The sequence below is a fragment of the Hylobates moloch genome, unplaced genomic scaffold (assembly GCF_009828535.3).
Source record: "Hylobates moloch isolate HMO894 unplaced genomic scaffold, HMol_V3 SCAFFOLD_4, whole genome shotgun sequence".
In the NCBI taxonomy this organism is placed as follows: Eukaryota; Metazoa; Chordata; class Mammalia; order Primates; family Hylobatidae; genus Hylobates; species Hylobates moloch.
This window is the reverse complement of record NW_026652279.1, coordinates 1,884,755-1,907,685: the sequence shown is the minus strand read 5'-3', so window position 1 is coordinate 1,907,685 and position 22,931 is coordinate 1,884,755. Positions and strand designations below refer to the sequence as shown.

At 38.2% G+C, this 22,931-nt stretch overlaps 1 protein-coding gene across 5 annotated transcripts in view; it reads left to right on the top strand.

Annotated features, from left to right (window-relative positions):
- FHIT (fragile histidine triad diadenosine triphosphatase) overlaps nucleotides 1-22,931 on the top strand; it is a 1,522,387-nt gene that overhangs the window by 1,406,824 nt on the left and 92,632 nt on the right. The window contains exon 11 of one of the 5 annotated variants that reach the window (XM_058437115.1): nucleotides 11,220-11,341. The exons of the other annotated variants lie outside the window; for them this stretch is intronic. Within the exon in view, the coding sequence (XP_058293098.1) occupies nucleotides 11,220-11,225 (6 nt within the window). The 3' untranslated portion in view covers nucleotides 11,226-11,341. Of the gene's footprint in view, nucleotides 1-11,219; nucleotides 11,342-22,931 lie in introns of those variants that run through there. 5 annotated transcript variants of the gene reach the window in all.

The following is a 22,931-nucleotide window of genomic DNA, read 5'->3' as shown; positions in this document are numbered from 1 at the left end:
TCATGAGATCTGATGGTTTTATAAAGGGCAACTCCCCTGCACATGGCCTCTTGCCTGCCACCATGTAAGATGTGCCTTTGCTTCTCCTTTGCCTTTCGCCATGATTGTGAAGTCTCCCCCACCATGTGGAGCTGTGGGTTCATTAAACCTCTTTTTCTTTATAAATTACCCAGCCATGCGTATTTCTTCATAGCAGTGTAAAAATGAACTAGTACAGTTTTGCTTTCAAAAATACTGGCAGAGTACACTGTAGCATCAGTTGCAGGTTTTTTTTCCCAAAGGCATCTTGTGATAATTTGGCATTTTTTGTTTATATTCATCATCCAGCTAGTACCAATTACATCACATAATCCTTTGGGGAAAAAACACACTTTAACACAAAACAAAGGCCACAGAAAATATATTTGACTTTTTTTTTTCCTTCTGAGTACCACGTTTCATGTTCTTCTAGTTCATAATTTCTTCCTCAGCTGTATTGTTTACTATTTAACTTTTTGGCATAAAAATATATTGATTAGAGAAAGAAATTAAGGTCTAATTTATGAAAATAGACTTCTTGTACTCAAGGAAATTCATGTGGCGCTATTTGGAAAAGGTGATGAATGTGATTTTCAGTAGAGTATCTGCATAAATTGTGATTGATTTGCAATTCATCACCTTCCTTTCTTGTTCCTCCTCAGTGCAGAGACCTTATCTGTGCATTATCAAGGAGGGAATATTTTTAGTTAGTGATTATTCGGCAGAAGTGCTAATAATGATGGGGAAATTTTTAAGAAAATATTTCCGAACTGGGAGTTTCTGCATTTTCAAAAATAGCACCCTGGAAGTTTGCACTGAGCCCTTCCATCTTTCAGATGTTGCCTGTCTTAAATGATGTCTGAAAATAAATGTTTCTCTGTGAGTTTGTGGCCTCAATGGGTTTGGCCTTGAGCTTCAGAGAATGACATTAGGGCACAGAAGTATTGCCAGTGCTGTCTATTCCACAGCCTCCCAATCAGTATAACTGACGTCTCAATCTTCCTCACCCTCATCATCTTTGTACATGGTGTTGGTGTCCATGTTTGCCATGGAATGGGTCATCTTGTATTTTAGCTGTCTTTGAAATAGATTGCACTTACCCTATATACCACCACCCATGCTTCCTCATCTCTATGTGCTTGAGCTTGCTTCCCCTTCAGCCAAGAGTCCATTCTTCTCATCCTGCCAGCCAGTCAAGCTCTGTTTCAAGTTTCTGCTCAGTGCCACGTCCTCCACAGAGCTTTGTCCATCGGAATCTCCTCTTTCTTCCTCTTCTCTTCAGGCCCAGGCACAAGGCAGCCCACTGTAGTAGGAAAAAAAGAGATCTTTGGGGTTCTGTGGACCTGTAGTCCAATCTGGGCTCTGCCATTTACTAGCTGGGGGATCATGGATTGTTACTGGATTTTCATACCTTGCTATTTCAATGTCTAATTCCCACCTTCTGGTTCAGAGAAGGAGCTTGGGGAATATAAATGTTCTTTTTCCTTCTATTTTCTGAAGTTTCCTCACACCTTATCTGACACTCTCTGGTGGTTCCTTTTTGTTCTGTTCTACCCTGTATTAGAACTATTTATGTGGATGTTTATCTCACTTTTCATAATAAACACAAACATACTGATCCACACTGACTGCCGTGTGCTCACCAGGCACCTCTTCTCCAGTCAGTCTCATACTTTTCATTAAATCAAACTAACAAGGTAAACAAATAAATACGTGTGTCCTAAGGGTGTTGATGAAGGGTGTGGATGTTATTGGTGGTGATTTGGAATAACGCAAGAATTATGTTACACATAACACTTAAAATTTATTCAACTTTTCTCCAACATCCTTCTTTTCCCTACAAGTTCCATTCCCTGTGGCAACTGTTTGCTTGTTTGCGAGTACTCTCTCTCAGTATCTAGCAATCAGTTTTTCTCCTTGCATACCTGGTCACCCTTCCCTCCTTCTTTATACTGAATCTTCTTTTCCTTTTTGTAAGTCAGCTAGCTGTCCTTTGGCCATTCTCATTTGCATTCCTGATCATCAATTCTTCCCAACAAAGGGTCTTCTCAGAAAACAAAGAAGGATTCTAATCATGTATAACATAATTTTCCCATTAAACTTATGCTATTTTCTTCTTCTGAGAGCTCAGCACTTTTAGTATTTTTTTAATTCTGAAGCTGTTTCAAACCTACGGAAGGGTAGCAAGAACTGTGGTATCCTTTCACCCTGATTATCCATCCACCTTTTAACATTTTAATTCTGTTTCATTCAGAGACATCAATATATAGATATTCCCTTTCAGATATGATGCTCCATCACTCTTTAGGTGTTTGATTACCTTCCCAAAACAAGAGCACTCTTCTCATTACTATTATAAAAACACTTCCAATCAGGAATCAACACTGATACAGCACTACCATTCAATCCACAGGCCCCATTCACATTTTGCCAACTGTCTCAATGATGACATTTTCTTTTTTGGTCCAGGATGCTATACAGAAACATACACTGCATTTAATTATTATTTTTCATCAGTTTCCTCCAATGTGGAATGGTTTTGTTTGTTTGTTTGTTTGTTTTTTGAGAGTCAGAGTCTCCCTCTGTTGCCCAGGCTGGAGTGCAGTGACGCTATCTCAGCTCACTGCAACCTCCGCCTCCCAGCTTCTAAGCAATTCTCCTACCTCAGCCTCCGGAGTAGCTGGGATTACAGGCACACATCTCCATGCCTGGCTAATTTTTTGTATTTTTAGTAGAGAAGGTGTTTCACCATGTTGGCCAGACTGGTCTTGAACTCCTAACCTCAGGTGATCCACCCGCCTCAGCCTCCCAAAGTGCTGGGATTACAGGCGTGAGCCACAGCGCCCAGCCTGGAATGGTTTTTTATTCTTTCCCTGTCTCATGTTTTCCTGCCTTAAAGAGTATAGGTCTTTTTTTTTGCTGTAGGATGACCCTCTCTCTGGAGCTTCCAATGTTTCTTCATGATTAGACTCAAGTCACGTATTCTTGCACGCCATCTTGGCAGGAATTCCACGGAAACGCTGCTGAGCTCTTCTCAGCAAATCACATCAGAAGGCAACCACACTGACCATATCCCCACTCGATCGCCTGGTCCAGTTGGTGCTTGCCAGATCTCCCCATCATTCTTTGAGCATTTCTTTATATTCTGGTACAAAAAAGATGCTCCAGGATCATCTTATACTTTCCCTGTCCAGCCTTGGAATCAGCCACTTCTCCAAGCAGCCGTGGTTCCTGTCCATGTAGAATCATTTCAGAAATCAAGATCTGGGTGCTTAGCGTGCTTATTGTTCCTGTGATGTCAGTACTTTGAGACCCAGTCAACACAGAGCTAGGTAATATGTACATATAAGTCTGCACAAACACACACTTATTATTATTTCCATATCTGGGTGTGTGTATATGTTTACACATAAGCCACATGAATTCATATCAGTATTTTCAATTCAAATCCAAGTCTTTTCTCCTTTCCACATTTATAAATACCTTCTCTGACAGAGAGAAACTTGGTTCCCATTATCCTCAATATATATACGCATTTGTTCAATATTAGCCTTCGCTGCCCACCACCTCCGTACATCTCATCCTCTGCTCTGCTTCCTCACACACTAGAAACACCACTGCCCCCATCCATGCAGCACCCGTCTCCCCACGTTGCCCTGCATGTTCAGTTACAGAGAGGCTGCCATCACTACCCACCTCCACAAGACACCCCTCGCTCTCACCACCTGCCTCCTTAGATGCTATCATTTCTCTCCAAGAAAGAAAGGGAAAAGGCTGGGCGTGGTGGCTCACACCTGTAATCCCAGCACTTTGGGAGGCCGAGGTGGGCGAATCACAAGGTCAGGAGTTCGAGACCATCGTGGCCAACATGGTGAAACCCTATCTGTACTAAAAATACAAAAAACTAGCCAGGTGTAGTGGCGGGCGCCTGTAATCCCGGCTACTTGGGAGGCTGAGGCAAGAGAATCGCTTGAACCCGGGAGGTGGAGGTTGCAGTGAGTCGAGATCGCTCCACTGCACTCCAGCACTCTATCTCAAAAAAAAAAAAAAAAAAAAAGAAGATGAGAAAAGGAAGGAAGATCACCACTTATGCCTTTTTGCTGATAGATAATGTGGGAAACTCCCATACACCTTTCACAACAGTCACACATATGTTGAATGGGAAAACTGTTCTTTGCCATCTACTCACTCCCTTTTACTCTCTCTGCATTACTTACCTGTCTCCAAGGCTGTGTCTAAGCATAGTTGAAGACAGAAATCATTTAATAATATTCAGCTGAGCCAACTGGACATAAAGCTGAGACTCCAATTAGGGGAACTGGAAGCTCTGGGCAGTGGTGTCAGGGGACCAGCAGGTGGCGCCCGTAGGTTCTACTCTAAACTTTTCTGTGTCCAGGCTTGTTCACTACCCTCTTTCACCATCTGGTTTTTCTCTATCAGAGCTCTTTAAAAATATGTTAGTATTCACAGTTCCCAGTATCTCTGCAGACATAAATGTTGAGAAATGCATTCTTGTTTTCCTTCCCAAGGCACCAATAGTACAAAGATAAGCATAAAGCCCCTTAGGATACGACAAAAAAACCCCAGCGTTTTGCACAGCATAGTTGTAAGTGCTGTCACTCTGTAATCTTTAACAGGAGTGGTGTTTTCCACACTCATAGGACGAACTGACTCTTGGATCTTTGTTAAGTCTCCCTGTCTAATCGATATGTACGTTTCTCTAGGGAAAGAATAGAGTGGAACAGCATATCTTCCCCACTGTTTTATCAGGCCAACAGAGACCCTGAGCCTTATACATTTTCTGCCGCTAACCACTTCTCCAAGTTGAAAACTCTCAATCATTTTATTTTTCTCAGGTTGCTTCTTTGTATAAATAATCTTGTCCTATGAAAATATGAAAGCGATTATTGGCAACATTTTTGATAACCTAGTGGAATAAAACTACAAGCCCTGCCTAAGGTAAATTATCATAAATCTTCTATGTCAGGAACGTGGTACAGAGTTGCAGGTAGGCAGGGAAGTGGCCAGAATGTTTAAAAAAAAAAAAAATAGTCTGACCCGGAATCTGTGGCAGAGTGGAGAGAGTTGTGGTGACATATCTGATCTCATTAGTGCTCAAGGTTCCTCACGCAGAGATGGAGAAATGACAGTGTATTGCTCATTCCTGCCCTCTGAAGCCTTTCCATTAGAAATGCTGCAATTTAATCTCACATGTCACAAATCAAACCCCAACTTGAAAACTGCTTCCCCTGAAAAGGTGAACACATTCCATGCCTTGTGGAAGGAACTCCAGTGCCCCTCAGAGGAAGTGCTATGTCCCTGATAGCAGCTGGTAATATCAACTCCACATTTGAAAGGACCCTAGGCATTAGTATTCAGAGACTGCGATTGTTACATCAGCATGACTTTTTGCAACTTATGTGACTTTGGGTGAGTTGTTGAAATTCCACTTGACTCAGTTTCTTTATTCACTAATTGAGCATAATAATCTCCACCATTCAGGGTGGTTGTGGGGATTAAAGGAGAGTTAAAGAAAAAAAAAAAATACTCAGCCGGGGAGCTAAGTACTTGATAGATAGAAGCTGTAACTTATTATTGCTTACTATTACTTCCAGACACTGAGCTAAGGGCTTTATATTATTTACTTCCTTAATTCCCACAGAATTAGATAGATGTTATGAAAAGCCATTTTGCAAAGAAGGGGAAACTGAGTCTTAGAGAAATTAGATAACATTGCTACATTATACAGCTAGAAAAATGGTACATTCCAAAGCTAATGCAATCTTTCTGTAATGTTACACTGCTACTTGTATATTAGAAATAAAATTTGTTATGGCTTACAGTTGAGTACACTACTAAGAAGAATGGTATGCATCTATATTCCTTTGTGAGATGAGGCTGTAATTTCCCTCCCTTGTGATTTTCATGCCTGGTCCTAGTAACAGGGTTACACTGATTTACAGAATCTATGGGGAATAATCTCTTTTTTGTATCATATGGAAGAGTTTGCATAAAATTGGAATGATGTCTTCCTTGAACATTGGGAAAAAGTTGCCTGTAAAATCACCTGGTGTGATGTTTTCTTTGCAAAAAAAAAAAAATTTAACAATTACCTTAATTTATTTAATAACCATAGGGCTATATAAACTTTTTATTATCTCTCGGGTCCATTATGGTTAGTTATAAATTTTTAGGCATTTATACATTTCATCTAAATTTTTAAAAATTTTGACAGTTGTTGACAATAACCATTTATTATTTCAGTTGTAATAAATATTCACTTTTTCATTCAAAACATCTTCTTTTAATTGGTATTGTCAAAGGTTTATCTATTGGCCGGGCGCGGTGGCTCACGCCTGTAATCCCAGCACTTTGGGAGGCCGAGGCGGGTGGATCACGAGGTCAGGAGATCAAGACCATCCTGGCTAACACAGTGAAACCCCGTCTCTACTAAAAATACAAAAAATTAGCCGGGCGTGGTGGTGGGCGCCTGTAGTCCCAGCTACTCGGGAGGCTGAGGCAGGAGAATGGCGTGAACCCGGGAGGCGGAGCTTGCAGTGAGCCGAAATCGCGCCACTGCACTCCAGCCTGGGCGACAGGGCAAGACTCCGTCTCAAAAAAAAAAAAAAAAAAAAGGTTTATCTATTAAATATTTTATCAAAGAATCTACTTTTGACTTTTTTGATCTTCTCTAGAAAATGTTTTTCTATTTCATCAATTTGTGCTCATATTTATTGTGGTTTTTCTTTTGCTAAATATGAACTTATTTTGTTCAGTTTTTGTATACTTAAGATTGACACTTACCTTATTAACATTGAGGCTATCTTCTATTATCAGTACAGATTTTAATATGTAGCATTTCATTATTATTCAGTTGTAGGTAACTTTTAATTTCTTCATAATAATATATCAAGTGGGGGAAAATAAGTTTGTGAGGATAGCATAAGATTAAATAAGGATGGAATCCTTTTTATAAAATTTAAAGCAGCTGAGATTATAAAGCATGTTAGGACCAATTATATATGCAGTAAAACCCTGTAAGAAGAAAGATGAACCTGGGACTCACGAACATAGTGACCTTGGAGACAAGAAGATAAATGGGGGAGGACAAGATGGATAGATGGGGGTCATTATGAGGGTCAAAGCTCTTGGTTTGTATGTGGCATTCATGGGTGTTTATTCCATTTAACAGAATAACTTATCAAGTAATATCAGGAAAATTTTTATAATTACCATTGGGCAAATTCCTACTATGTACCAGCCCATTTTAATACTCACTGTATCCTCAAAAGAACCCTGAGAGGGGAAAACATTGTTTAATGTTACAGTTATGATAGATCCAAGTACTGAGTGCAATTAGTATTGAATGAAACTGCTTCAGAGGCCACAACTGTGATCACTGGATATGAGTTTTGGAAAGGCAAACCAACATCTTTTTAGTAATCAGGTCTATAGGTATGTGAGGCAGAGTTTTCTGTCAGTGGAAGGATTCCAACAGAGACCATTTTCTCCTTCCCGGGATGTACCATTGGATAAAGAGACTTAGCTGCATGAGCTTCTTAGCCTCCCATTAATACCAAAGGCCTCAGGGCAGTCTGGCTCCTCTCTCTTTGCTCACTTAATGAGAAAGTTATTTAGAGAGAGGGCCTAGTATGGCAATAATATGGGCTCTAGAGTTTCCTGGACCTCGGTTCAAATCCCAGATCTACCAATTACCAGCTTTGTGCCTGTGAAAAACAATTCTACTCCCCAGACCTCAGTTTCTTCATCTGTAAAAATCACAAAATTGTGAGGATTAAATAAAATAAGCTCCGGATTCTGCCCTGCACTGTGCTTGGACTAGAGAGTGCTCTGCGGTGTGAGAGAGAGGGAAACCAGATTTGCTAAATATATGATGCCAGCACCTGGATTCCCTAAGACAATGAGTTCTGACACTTTACGAGGCAGAATAATGACCTAAGTGATGATTGGGATGCCCAGTGGAAAGTCAGATGGGAAACTCGACCTCTTTGCCTTCCTGTCCCTGTTCTTTAGCACATGGGACGTGAGCACAACACTGAGCTTCAATTATTTATCAGATGTATTTGTGTTCAGTGACACGTGTGGCAGATATAAATCTGTGGGTTCTTCCCCCTGGAATGCTTCCGTGCGAGTTATACAGCAGGGACCCTTTAAAGCATCAGCGTTGAGGAGCAGAGATTGATTTCCTTCCCAGCCTTTTTCTTACATGCATCTTAGGCTTCTCGGGATTTCCTTGCAGTGCAGGGCTAATGACTTTTGATACCAATCAATGCAAAGCTAATTAATTTACTTCACAATTTTCATGTACTCGAAGTACCCGATGGTTCAAATGATTTGTTGTTGTTTTTTGTTTGTTTTTGTTTTTTTAGAAGTCTGTTCTTTGTCTTATTTTTATTTTTTTTTTTTACATGTGGACTAATTAGCTCCTGATGTCTTTATCTATTGGTGGGATTCTAATTGTAGCAGGAGTGTGGATTGCAACGAAGGAACACTGAGATTCCATGACTTCCATGCTTTTTAACTGCTAAGTCTTCATGACAGAAACTCTAGACTCTCAATAAGTATAATTTTATTTTGATACTTTATGGAAATTAGCTAGCTAATTTTAACTGTCTCTGGGAAGTTCCAACATGGCATGAGATGGAAAGTGTCTGTGTGTGTGTCCCCATATCTCTGTGTCTGCGTATGTGTCTGTCACACACACACATGCACACCCACAATAGAATATGATGAAAATAAAAATTTGTGGAAATTATTCTCAATCTGGAAACTATAAATTCTTCACTTCTTAATTTAAAACATCATCTTTTCATGATGATATTAAAGAATTAGTTCATTTAGATACGCTTCTAGTTTCATATTTTGAAGTATTTAGTGGATATTTTATTGACTGAAGACTACACTTAGTTTTCATGTTGGTATAATTTAAATGTATTATTCATAGGACTTGCAAATCACACAATATAATTGAGAAAACAAGATGTACCTCAATGATAGAAAGTATAGGCTATGAAATTCACCAAATGAGTTTGAATCTTGGCTGTAGCTTATAGTGGCCAGTTTGAAATATCTACATTCTTTGAGTTTCAACTTCTTGAACTGTAAAATGAAGATCATAATAGTCTATGTGGATATTTCAAAAATGAGTGTTCAAACAACAGTGAGATACCACCACACGCTTATTAGAAGAGCCCACATCAGAACACTGACAATGCCAAATGCTAGAGAGGATGTGAAGCAACAGGAACTCTCATTCATTTCTGTTGGGAATGCAACATATTACAGCCTCTTTGGAATACAGTTTGGTGATTTCTTACAAAACTACATGCTCTTACAACACGATCCAGCAGTTGTATTCCTTGATATTTACTCAAAGGAGTTGAAAACTTATCCACACAAAAATCTACACGCGAATGTTCATAGCAGTCTTATCCTTAATTGCCAAAACATGGAAGCCACCAAGATATTCTTCAGTGGGTGAATGGATAAATACACTGTGGTACATCCCGACAAGGGATTATGATTCAGTGCCAAAAAGAAATTAGCTATCTATCCATGAAGAGACATGGAGGAAACTTAAATGTATATTACCAAGTGAAAGAAGCCTACCTAAAGAGGCTGCATGCTCCATGATTCTGACTATATGGAATTCTAGAAAAGGCAAAATTATGGAGATAATAAAAAGATCAGTGGTTGCCAGGGATTAGGAGGGAGGGACGGATGAATAGGCAGATCACAAAGGATCTTTTAGGGCAATGAAATTACTCTATATGATACTATGATGGTGGATACATGTCATTGTACATTTACCCAAACCCATAGAATGTACAACACCGAGACTGAATCCTAATGTAAACTATGGACTTTGGGTGATATGTCCTTGTAGGTTCACAAATTGTAAAAAATGTACCAGTCTGGTGGGGGTGGGGAGGTTAATAATATGGGAGGCAACATATGTGGGGCAGGGGATATGTGGGCTGTCTCTGTACCTTACTCTCAGTTTTGCTGTAAACTTAAAACTTCTCTAAATATAAAGTCTGTACTGTTTTAAAATGAGTATTCATGCAAAAGGTGTGGCACATTTCTTGGTATATAGTATGTGTGCTATAAACACTACTGGCTTGTTGATGGGGGTAATGTTACTGCTCAGTAGTTCGTTCTCTTGCTCTACGTTCTACCCCAAGAACAAAGCACCACCCAAGAGTTTAAAAATTAAAGAGCTTACACTGAAGGCCTCCAGCTAGTTTACTTAAGGAAATGGAATGTGGCTGGGTGGAGAGCCATATGCCGGAGAACAGAACTCCACCATACCTTAAATGATTATGTGTGATTTTCAGAACTACTCAATATAACAGTTTAATTAAAATACCCAGAAAGAACTAATATCCCCCTACTGGGTGAATCTTATCTCTATCTAAACTGAGACTCAAGGAATGTGTTTTAGAGCAAGATGAAAGTGTAAATTAGAATCAGTTCTACAGGTATGTGTGACTACTCTTTTTCTCTTAATTGGGACATTCTTACTAGTTTGTTTTAAAAAGACTGCAAAGTCATGTCTGATTTTCATGTTGTCAGAAGCTTGTAGGAGCTTTAATCTTGCAGTTTAAAAATAACACCTCCATGAAGAAACTAACATAACAATGCATGTAGCATCACTGGGGATCAAGGTAAATTCTAATGGGAATGGCAACTTGTGATAGTGATATTCTGTAGTTTTGGGCAAGACACTCTTGTCTGTTGAGAACATGAATGAATGTAATAAGCCTGATTGAGGGGTGAAATGAGCTTTGCAACAAAGACTAAGAACAATGCTAAGTGTTGCATAGGTTGGGTGTGTATCACGTGATAATTGAATGGGCTTGGAGTTGGCTAAACCTGGGTTTGAAGCTCAAGTCTACCACTCATTAGCTGTTTAACTTAAGACAAGTTACTTAGTTTTTCACACTTTGCCTTCTTCTCTGTTAAACTGAGATAAACATAGATCCCTTGCATGGAAGTTGTAAGGATCAAGTACAATAATGGATATGAAATACTTAGCATAGGTCTGGCACATAAGAAATGCTCTGCATATTTCTAATCTTAACGTTTTCTATTAAATATTACATTTTACCTGACATTTAACCAGTAGTTAATGAGTCTTAAAAGTTCTAGTTAATTAATAATTAATGATCGTTTTTGAGCTATGAGGATTACCACTGCTCTACTACCACCATCTTCATCAACTTTAGATTCCTCATATGAGACCATCAGTTGACTGTCTGGACTCAGCCAGATAGATTGACCTTGTTAGAAGATCCAGGAGGAGCCATTGAGTCCTGGATCATCAGTGTCCAAATCCAAAATAGAGAAGACCCTGCTCTTTTAATTGATTTTTGTTTACCAACCCCTTGTGAACAATGAAACTGGAAGACAGAAGTGGAAAATATTGGCCATAATCCAGGTTATTCCCTCGAAGGGGAGCTTTGGTGACATCAGAATGGATTAGAACACACAAACAGGCTTTTAGGATGCCAGGATCACCACCTCTACCTCCCCTTGCACAGTATTCTTTTTGTTGCCTTACCAACACATTTACAAATGCAGAAACACTCTTGCTTTTGTGGCAAGTCACACCCGCAAGGTGCCTTTTCTCAGACATGTGTGAATCCTTCAGTCATTGTTCCCAGCGTCAATGATGAGTGCAGGAGCTGAGAAGAGAGGTGACTCATTTTGAATTGATATCTTAAATAAAGTTCCTTGGGGTGGCCATGTGTTCTGTCCCTAACCTCTCTGGTTAGAGAGCCTGAGCTTGTATTGGCTCATTAACTCTAATAGCTTGACCTTTAGCTTCTCTTCTGTGTGTGATGTACCAGCTTTCACTTCTGTGTAATTTAAGTGCAGGGTATACCACATTTCTTACTGGAGGGCTTAGGTTTTTCAGGGTTACCCTGAGTCTGAGCTTCATTTTAATGAGGCAGTGCCAAAAAACAACAAGAATTCCATTACCTCTAAGAGATATACCCAAAGCTTTTGGCCCAACGTAGTACTTGTGCAGCTACAAATTATGAATTAAAGTAGACATTGGTAAAGAGGTAAAGTTGTCTGTTCAAAAAGTTGCTGGGGAATATTGCAAATTAAAACATTTGTCCACTGATAATGAAAGTTGACAGTTTCTTCCTGCTTAGATTTTAAATCTAGCATCTTTACTTTTTGCAATTTATGTGGAAATAATGAATGTTTTGTGTTAAGACCTTCTCCCTCCGGGGAACAGGGCTTCACCTTTCTAATTTTTATTAAATTAACTACAAGCATGCAGGGAATTTCATGTTAGCATTTGGTCCTAGCAGATCATTTCAAAACACATTGGAAAAAATATACCTAATTAAAATTGTGTGGGAAAAAAACCCAGCGTGACTTACTTTTAGGCTGTTAGTACATATAGTTGTGTATCTATAATTTATTTTAAAGAACTAAAGTCAAAGGTATTATAGCTTCTGCAGCTGAACATATACCTTATAATATTTCTGATTTTGTGGAAAATTAAATTATGCTTTTTCCTTCACTGCAGAAACAATGCATATCTCCTTCTATAAGCTACGCTCATAATATACCTGATTATTTAAGAATAAACCGTATTTATTTCTGAAAACATTACAAGTCTTACTTTTAGAGAACAAAGAAGTTTTAGATAGTTCATCATTAATTGGTAAACAGCTAGCTCCTTCCTTGTAAACATGTCTCTTGTTTCATCTCTTCCATACAGTCCCTCAGGGGCATGCTGTTGGAAAGCTTGGGAAACGAATTCCTAGCATCCAGCTTTCATCTATGTCTGTATATATTTGTGGGTTGGAGGCCTAGGGGAGTTTGCAAGCCACCAATCAGATTTAAGTCTTGATAATTTTGCCTCCATGAGATTGTGGCTTAGACACAACTCATGTCGCATGCATTATTTCATCTTTTTCATATGCATTTAATAATGGGAGAATCTCATCTTTTTATTTTTATTTTTTTTTGTGACAGAGTCTCATTCTGTCACCCAGGCTGGAGCGCAGTAGCACGATCTCAGCTCACTGCAACCTCCGCCTGCCAGGCTCAAGTGATTCTCATGCCTCAGCCTCCTGAGTAGCTGGGATTACAGATGTGCACCACAACACCTGGCTAATTTTTGTATTTTTAATGGAGCCATGGGGTTTCAACATGTTGGCCAGGCTGGTCTCAAACTCCTGGCCTCAAGTGATCTGCCTGCCTTGGCCTCCCAAAGTGCTGAGATTACAGGCGTGAGCCACTGCGCCCAGCCGAGAATCTTATTTCTTAACAAACGACTATACACATTAGCTTGATTGCCTATAAAGGGATATGAACCTGACCTCATGTATGAGAGTACTGTCCTAAATAGAATTTGCATGATGACAGGATTTATTCTGTTTAGGATCATGTGATATTTGAATAAATAGAAATATAAAAACAAAGAAGGACAGATGCAGCCGAATACTCAAGAGTGAAGGATGAGAGACAGGGACTCTGAAATGAGATCTTTTTCCCCACGTGTTTTATTGTTTCTGTGCATGGAAGGAAGAATCTGAAATAATGCTATTCTGATAGAGCTTTACAATGGCATTTATTTGGCACCATATTTGGAAAGGTTCCTCAGACAATCTAAGTGCCCGCAAGTTGAATGGCATTATTACTGGATAATAACAAGGCTGGAAAACTTAGAATATGCTTACCTTCCCATTGCATTACCTAATTTATCTAATATATCCTAAATGTAAGTACTTTGGGAATTTCAGAAGGAAAAGTATTGAATGTCAACACAAATAATCTTTTTTGTCTTTATTCTATAATTTCTAAGAGCTCTAATACTATTTTAGAAGATACAGATATTATTGAAATTGCTCAAAAATCCCCAGGGCTGTTAAAGGTCTGTGATTTTTTTTTATCTTTTTGGCATTCTTTCCCTATAAATATAGGTATATTAAAATATAATTGATGGGAAGATTGTAGAGTATGAAGCTTGAGAAATCTGTATTTCCACATAGATAACAATTGCATTGGCAGAATCTGTCTGTTGTAGCTATTTTGGAACTCTAGAGTCCATTGAAGGCCTGAATATTCCAGGGGAAGGGGCATAAATTGTGATTAATTTCAATCAATTTCAGTTCTTAGCACAGTAGCGACTCTCCATTCCCTATCTTTCAGCCCCATGGCAGGCAGCTGTGCATTTATTCCTGGTGCAGTTTGCACATGGCTTGTGGGAGCCACGGTGGGCTAAAGGGACTCTATCCTCCAAATATTGGGATCTGTATTCTGATTACTGATTGCTGCTTTCAATCACAGAGGTACAAAAAAGAGGTGGTAGCCATTATTGTTGTACCTTCCTCTCTAGCTGAAGTGACTCCTAGGGAATTTAAAGGGCTGATGCCTTTTTTCCCTTCCCTTAATTTTTCTTCTTTCTCTTTTTGGGACCCAGATATTGAAGACTAGGACATTCAAAAGCAACTACATATGTGGGAGAATTTAAATAGTTACTGTGTATGTTCCAGGCAAGGCATAGGCTCAGAAAAGACCTTAAGTTTATACCTCAGACTGATCCTTGCTATAGAGTTGGCCTACCACAATCAAAAACATGAAAACAAAAACCAGCAACCCTAGCAAAGGGGGAGAATCTGATTTCAAGAATTATCATATTATTCTATTCATACGTCCAGTTTTCAACAAAAATAAAATTACAAGACATACAGAGAAACAGGAACATATTAAGCATTAAAGGGAAAATAAATAAATAAACCAATGGACACTGAGCTGAAAAGACCTGATGATGGATCCATTAGCCAGATATTTAAACTACCTATCTTAGAGATGATCAAAAAAACTAAAGGAATAATTGGGGAAAGTCAAGAAGATAATGTCTGATCAAAAGGGCAACATCAATAAAGAGATAGTGATGCAAAGAAACCAAAAATAAATTATAAAGCTGAAAAATATAATGACTGACATGAGAAATTCACTAGAACTCAAAGGCAGATTTTGACAGGCAGAAGAAAGAATTAATGAATTTAAAGATAGGTCAATGAAAATTAAGTCTGAGGAACAGAGAGAAAAAAAAGTTGAAGAAAGGTGAACAGAGCCTAAGGGACCTGTGGTACACCATCAAGTGAACCAACATATGCATTGTGAGAGCCCCAGAAGGAAAAGAGGGAAACAGAAAGGGCAGAGAGACTATTTGAAGAACTAATGAATACAAACTTCCCAAATTTGTTGAATGACATGAATATGAACATCAGAAAGCTCACCAAAATACAAATAGGGTGAACCTGAAAGACTCACACCAAAACACATTATAAATACTACTGTTGAAAGTCAGAGACAAAGAGAGAATTTTGAAAGCAGCAGAAGAGAAGAGATTAGTCATGCACTAGGGATCCTCACTAAGATTATCAGCAGATTTTTTCATTAGAAGCTTTAGAGGCCAGAAGGCTCAGATAGTCAAAGTGGTAAAAGAAAAAAAACTATCAGCCAATAATCATGTATCCAACAAAACTGTACTGCAAAAGAAGTAAAGGAGTGAAGGAGAAACTAAGACATTCCCAGATAAAACCTGAGAAAGTTTATTAGAACTAGACCTGGCCTTCAAGAAATGCTAAAGGGAGTCCAGAAAGTTAAAATGAAGTGATGCTAGACAGTAACTTGAAGCTATATAAAGAAATAAAGGTCTTTGTATAGGTAAATATATTTGTCAGTAGAAAAGCTAGTGTTATTTTAACATGGTATATAATTCCACTTTTTGTTTCTATATGAATTAAGAGAATAACAGATTTTTTAAATTTGTTGGTCTAAAAATCAATATTGTTATAACTTTGGTTTGTAACTCCATGTTTTGTTTTCTATATAATTTAAGAGACTAATGCATAACAATTATTAGTTGATGTTTTGAGGAAGTCAAGATATATAGATGTAATTTTATGACCTCAACAGCAGAAAGGGGAGGGTATCATGTTGTTAAAGTAATACAGTTTTTATATGTTATAGAAGCTAAGCTGGCATAAATTCAAATTACAGTGTAATAACTTCAGTATGTTAAATATAATTGCCATGATAACCACAAAGAAAACAGCTAAAGAATATACAGAAAAAGAAAATGGAAAAGGAATTTAATTGTTTCATTATCAAAACAAGAAATCAACCAAACACAAAAGAAGACAGGAATACAGGAAATGAGGGACAAAATAAACCTATAAGGCATATAGAAAACAAGTCACAAAATGACAGAATCAAACCGCTCCTTAACAGTAATTACTTTAAATGTAAATGGATTAAACAGCTTAGTCAATAGACAGAGGTTGACAAAATGGTTTTAAAAAGGTCATAATCCAACTATATACTGTCTTCACAGACTTACTTTAGAACCAGTGATGCAAATAGGTTAAAAGTAAAAGGACAGAAAAGGATATTCCATGTAAATAGTAAACCAAAAGAGAGCAGAGTTGGCTATATTAATATCAGAAAAAATAGACTTTGAATAAAAAATGCTAGCAAAGAGACAAAAGGCAGAAGTTAAGTAAGAAAACAGAGGACTTGAACAAAACAGTGAACCAGCTGGATCTAACAGATACACGCCAAACACTCTACCTAACAACAGCATACACATTCTTCTCAAGTACACGTGAGACATTTTCCAGGATAGACCATATGCAAGGCCACAAATGAAGTCTCAGTAGATTTTAAAAGACAGACATTGTACAAAGTGTCTTCTCTGATCACAATAGGGTGGCATTAGAAATCAGTAACAGAAGGAAAACTGAAAAATTCACAAATTTGTGAAAATTGAATAACAGAATCTTAAGCAACAAGTGGATTAAAGAAGACAACACAAGGGGAATTAGATAATACTTAAAAGACAAATGAAAACAAAAACACAAGATATCCAAACATATAGAAGTAATGAAAACAGTACTAAGGGGAAATTTTATAGCTACAAATACTTATATTTAAAAATAAGACAAATAAAATGTCTAACCTTACAACTTTAAAAACTAGAAAAATAACACACTAACCCCAAAGCTAACAGAAGGAAAGAATAAAGATTGGAGCAAAGATAAATGAGATGGAGAACAGAAAAATAATAGAAATCAAGGAAAAACTAGAAAATCAGGGAAAAAAATGATTTTTGAAACTATCAACAAAATTGACAAAATTTTAGCTAGACTAAGAAAAAAACCAGAAGACTAAAATTAATAAAATCAGAAATGAAAGTGAGGACATTGCTATCAAGTCTACAGAAATAAAATGGATTATAAGCGAGTAATATAAACAATTGCATGCCAACACATTGGATAGTTCAGGTGAAATGGACAAATTCCTAGAAACACAAAACCTAGGAGACTAAATCATGAAGACTGAATAGACCTAAAACTAGTAAGGAGATTAAATCAGTGACCAATAATCTCCTAGCAAAGGGAAGCCCCGGACCTTATGACTTTACTGGTGAATACTACCAAATATTTAAAGAACTAAACCAATCTTTTTCAAACTTTTCAAAAAAATTAAATAAAAGGGAACACTTCCTTATTCTATGAAGCCAGCATTACCCTGATACAAAGACATTGCAAAAAAACCACAGACCAATATCCCTTATAAACATTGCTACAAAAATCTTCAACAAAATACTAGCAAACCAAACTCACCAGTATATTAAAAAAATTATACATCATGACCAAGCGAGATTTGTTCTTGGAGTGTATGGATGGTTCTATACACAAAAATCAACCAGTGCAATACATCACAGCAGAGCAAGAAGAGGAAGAAACACATTATCATCTCAGTTGATGCAGAAAGAGCATCTACCACAGTTCAAGCCCTTTGTGGTTTAAACACACACACACACACACACACACACACACACACACACACACACACAGACACACACACTCAACGAACTAGGAAAAGTAAGAAACTACCCCAACATAATAAGAGTCACATATAAAAAACCCACATTGAACATCATGTTCAGTGATAAAAGACTGAAAGATTTTCCTCTAAGATCAAGAAGAAGGAAAGTATGCCCATTTTCACCACTTGTATTCAACATAGTACTTAAAGTCCTAGCCAGAAAAATTCAACCAGAAAAATAAATAAAAGGCATCCAAATTGAAAATGAAGACATTAAATTCTATCTGTTTGCACATTGCATTAGGCCATTCTTCCACTGCTGTAAAAGAATACCTGAGACAGGGTAATTTATAAAGAAATGAGGTTTAATAGGTTCACAGTTCTGAAAGTCACACAAATATGGTGCCAACATCTGTTTGGCTTCTGGGGAGGTGTCAGAGAGCTTTTACTCATGGCGGACCGTGAAGCATGAGCAGGTATGTCACATGGCCAGAGCGGAAGCAAAAGAGAAGGAGGGTGTGGGAGGTTCCACACACTTTTAAACAAACAGATCTCATGAGAACCCACTCATTATCATGAGGACAGCACCAAGCCATGAGAGTTCTGCTTCCATGACCCAGTCACCTCCCACTAGGGCTCATCTCCAACACTGGGGATTGCATTTCAACATGAGATTTGGAGGGGACAACATACAAACTGTATTACAGATGATATGAACTTATATGTAGAAAACCCTAAAGATTCCACCAGAAAAAACCCTGTAAGGACTAATAAATGAATTCAACAAAGCAATAAGACACAAAGTCAACAAACAAAAATACGTTGCATTTTTATCCACTAACAATGAACAATCTGAAAAGAAAATTGAGAATTAAAAAGAATAAAATACTTAGGAATTAGCTTAACCAAAGAAGTGAAAAACTTGTACAGTGAAAAGTATAAAACATTTCTGAAAGAAGATATCAATCAGTGAAAACACATCTTATGTTTATGGATTAGAAGATTTAATATTGTTTTCAATACTATACAAAGCAATCTATAGACTTAACACAATCCCTGTGACAATTCCAACAATGCTTTTTTTGCTGACATACAAAAAACCATCCTGAAATTCATATGTAATTGAAAGGACCCCAGATGGCCAAAGAAATCCTGGAAAAGAACAAACCTGGAGGACTCATACTTTATGATTCAAAACTTACTGTAAACTGTAGGAGTCAAAGCAATGTGGTATCGGCATAAAGATAGATTTATATACATCAGTGGAATAGAATAGAGGATAGAGGACTCCAAAAGTAAACCTTCACATATGTGGTCAAATGATTTTTGACAAGAGTGCCAAGGTGATTACATGGAGGAAAAGACAGTCTTTCCAATAAATGCCGCTAGGAAAACTCTGTATCCAAGTGCAAAAGAATACAGTTAATGTTAGGGACATTCCTTACCTTACACCATATAAAAATTTAAAATGAGTCTCCGACCTAACTGTAGGAACTAAAACTATAAAACTCTTAGAAGAAAAATTAGAGCAAAAGCCTCAGGATATTTTATTTGGCAATTATTTATTGGATATGACACCAGAGACACGGGCATCAAAAGGAAAAATAGATGAATTGGACTTAAATGAAAAACATTTTTGTACATCAAAAGACACTATCAGTATAGTAAAAAGGCAACCCACAGAATGAGAAAAAAATATTTGCAAATCATATATCTGATAAGATATTAATATTCATAATATATAGAGAATTCCTAAAACTCAACAACAACAAAAATCACTGATTCAAAAATGCACAAAAGACTAGAATAGACACTTCTCCAGAGAAGATGTACAAGTGTCCAATAAACACTTGGAAACATGCTCAACATCACTAATCACTAGAGAAATGCAAATGAAATTACAATGAGATATCACTGCATACCCATTAAGTTGGCTACTATCAAAAAAGAGTAAAGTGTTGGCAAAGATATGGAGAAATTGGAACTCATGGTGCACTGTTGGTGGGGGTGTAAAATGGTACAGCTGCTGTGGAAAACAGTGTAGCAGTTTCTCACAAAATTAAAAACAGGATTAACATATGATCCAGCAATCCCACTTCTGGGCATACACCTGAAATAATTGAAAGCAGGAACTGGAATAGATGTTTGTACGCCCATGTTCACCCACGTTCATAGCACCATTATTCATAATAGCCAAGAAGTAGAAGCAACTCAGTGTCTACTGAAACATGATTGAATAAACCAAATGTGTTATATACATGCAATAAAATATTATTCAACCTTGAAAAAGGGGAAATCCTGATAAGTGCTACGATATGGACGAATCTGGAGGACATTGTGCTAAGTGCAATAAGCCAGTCACAAAAAGACAAATACTGTATGATTCCACTTACATGAGTTATCTAGATTTGTCAACCCTCATAGACAGAAAGTAGAATGGTAGTTGCCAGAAGCTGGGGGGAGGGAGAATGGGGAGTTGTTATTTAATGGGTATAGAATTTCAGTTTTACAAGATGAAAAAGAGTTCTGCAAATGGATGGTGGCAATTGTAGCACACAATGTTAATGTACTTATTGTCACTGGACTGTATACCTAAAAATGGCCAAGATGGTAAATTTTAGATTATGTGTATTCTACCACAATAAAAGAAATTGGAAGAAAATATCAGTGGTAATCCTTCCCAACTCTATAGATACCCCTGACCCTGCTAATCCTATAGGTCTCAATGCAAAATTGGTTTTCTTTGTAATCAAACTTGGCTGGTTTCTATTTGTTAAAAAGGTAGTTTTAAAGGATTGTCTGGGTTTCAGGAGTGTGTGTGCATCAGTACACCTGTGTGTCATGGGTTGGATTCTTGGGCTGCGGTGCTGAGATGGACTCTGGAGTACAAGATGTTTATTAGGCATCAACACCTGTGAAAGGAAGGGGCAGAAATAGGACTGGGCAGAGTAGAAGCTGGACTTTGAGGCAGGCCCTCCAAAGCTGCACCCAAGCCAGTGGGGAACCCTGGGTTCATTATTGCCTGTCTGGATTGTTCCATGATGAATGGAAACAGCAGCATCTTGTCGCACCTGCCTTACTCTGGTAGGAAATGAAAGCTGCCCAAGAAATGTATGGTCTTTAGGGAAGCAGCTCTCTGGAGCTGAGGCCCATTCTCAAGTAGCTAATGGCTGAACAGTGTTTGCTAATCACCATCCACCTTACAGTTGGGAGGCCAAGTCCCTCCTTGAAGGGCAACCTGGGTGGTACATATCTGTGCCTACCACAATATGGGTGTAGACTTCAACCCCACCCCACACACATACCTAGATCTAGTTTAGCATACAGCCGTGATCTTCCAGAATGACAGGTCACCAAGACAAGATCATCTGATTTTCATTTATATCATTTTCAGCCATCAAAGGGGCTATGGACTCTGCCAAGAATGTAGCAAGCCAACTTGACCAGAGGTAAAAATGAAACCCAAAGACATGGAGAAAATTAAACCAACTCTTTAGTAAAATCTAGAGATGAAGCGAGGGCACCATTGGTTCCTGGGTGTTTTAATAGAATGTGGAAATGTGAAGCAGCTTCCAAATGACAATTATTAAGCTCCTAGTGTATTTGCTAAATGATATACACCCTGCTATGTCATTTAAACCTCACAACAACCCTATGAGCCCAGGGCTGTTATTATCATCACCGTTATATAGATGAGAAAACTGAGGTGCCCAAGGTCCCAGAGCTGTCAAGTAGTGAGGCAGGGAGATAAACCTAAGTCGTCTAGTCCTGTACGGTTTTAACTATTCCCTGAGGACCTGACCATTTTTCTGAACAGAGGTACTGGGGATGTTCTTTTGAGTGATGTAACTATGCAAAAGACTGCAGCATAGGTATCTGCATTTTGAGGATTTAGGATCAAGCAGTATCAGGTTTGGTCCCTGCCCTCAGGGAATCCGTGAGGCAAGGCTTCTACACACAAAATCATAAATGTAATAAACATACAGCATTGTCCGTTCCTGCGTGCATGCTTATGGATTGGCGATGGATTTCAGAAGGAGAAGAAATCTCCTCCTACAGAGGGGACTGGTGTCAGCTGTGCCTTTACAATGGGTTAAAAATAATTTGAATTCATTGCCAACATTCAAAAATGAAGAGATTCCTCATTGAAATTTTGATAGATGGTTTCTTTCTTTCTTTTTTTTTTTTAAAAAAAGGGGACAATCTGGTGACACAATGTACCTTCCTGTGAGCTGGCAATATGCCGAAGGAAGTGGGTTTGCCATCCTTATCAAAGGGCCCCTATAGGTGTCTGAGTTAGTAACCTCAGTGGGGCCACAAACATAAGACATTATATTATAATTACACAGTTGCATTTTGGCTCTCTGAATGGGAATGATGGGGAATCTGCAAGACTGGGGGAGTACTTCTGTTCAAGTGAGAGGTCAAAATTTCACCTTGCCCATCCTTTATGATTACCTGTAGTCAGAGGGAAACATAGCCCACAGAGTGACAGCTCTGCCCTCTTCTGACTCCTCCTGTGGCTTTTCTGTAGCCCCCACTCACTGCAGCCTGGCTACTTAGAAGAGATTTAACTAAAAGTGAGAAGTGAGATTCAGTGGTGAAACATGAAACTGAAAAGTCAGTAAAAGTCATCTTTAAGAGTGACGTTTAATGCCAACTTCTCCCTTGAGGAGTCTTGTCACTTCAAGCCTTTAATACCAGGCCTGACAAATATTTAGAAAATGTTCAGGACTTAACCGTTTTGCACAAGGAGAGGACAAGATGCCCTGACTGATTTTTTTTTCTCCTTCATCTCTAGTATCTGTGATCCTCTGAATCCTGCTAAGGAAACAGATCTCAGAGGCTATTCTCTGAGCAGTGTTTGGTAGAGAGAGATAATGATGCTGGGGTTGAAGTAGATCTTCCCAGAAGAGAGTGAGAGGAGATAAAGAAGCCGTGGCTGCCTGCTCAGGGAAGTGGAAAAGGAACTTCTTGACGGGCTTAACCTTATAAAAGTGTGATCTCTGGAGGAACTGGTTGGG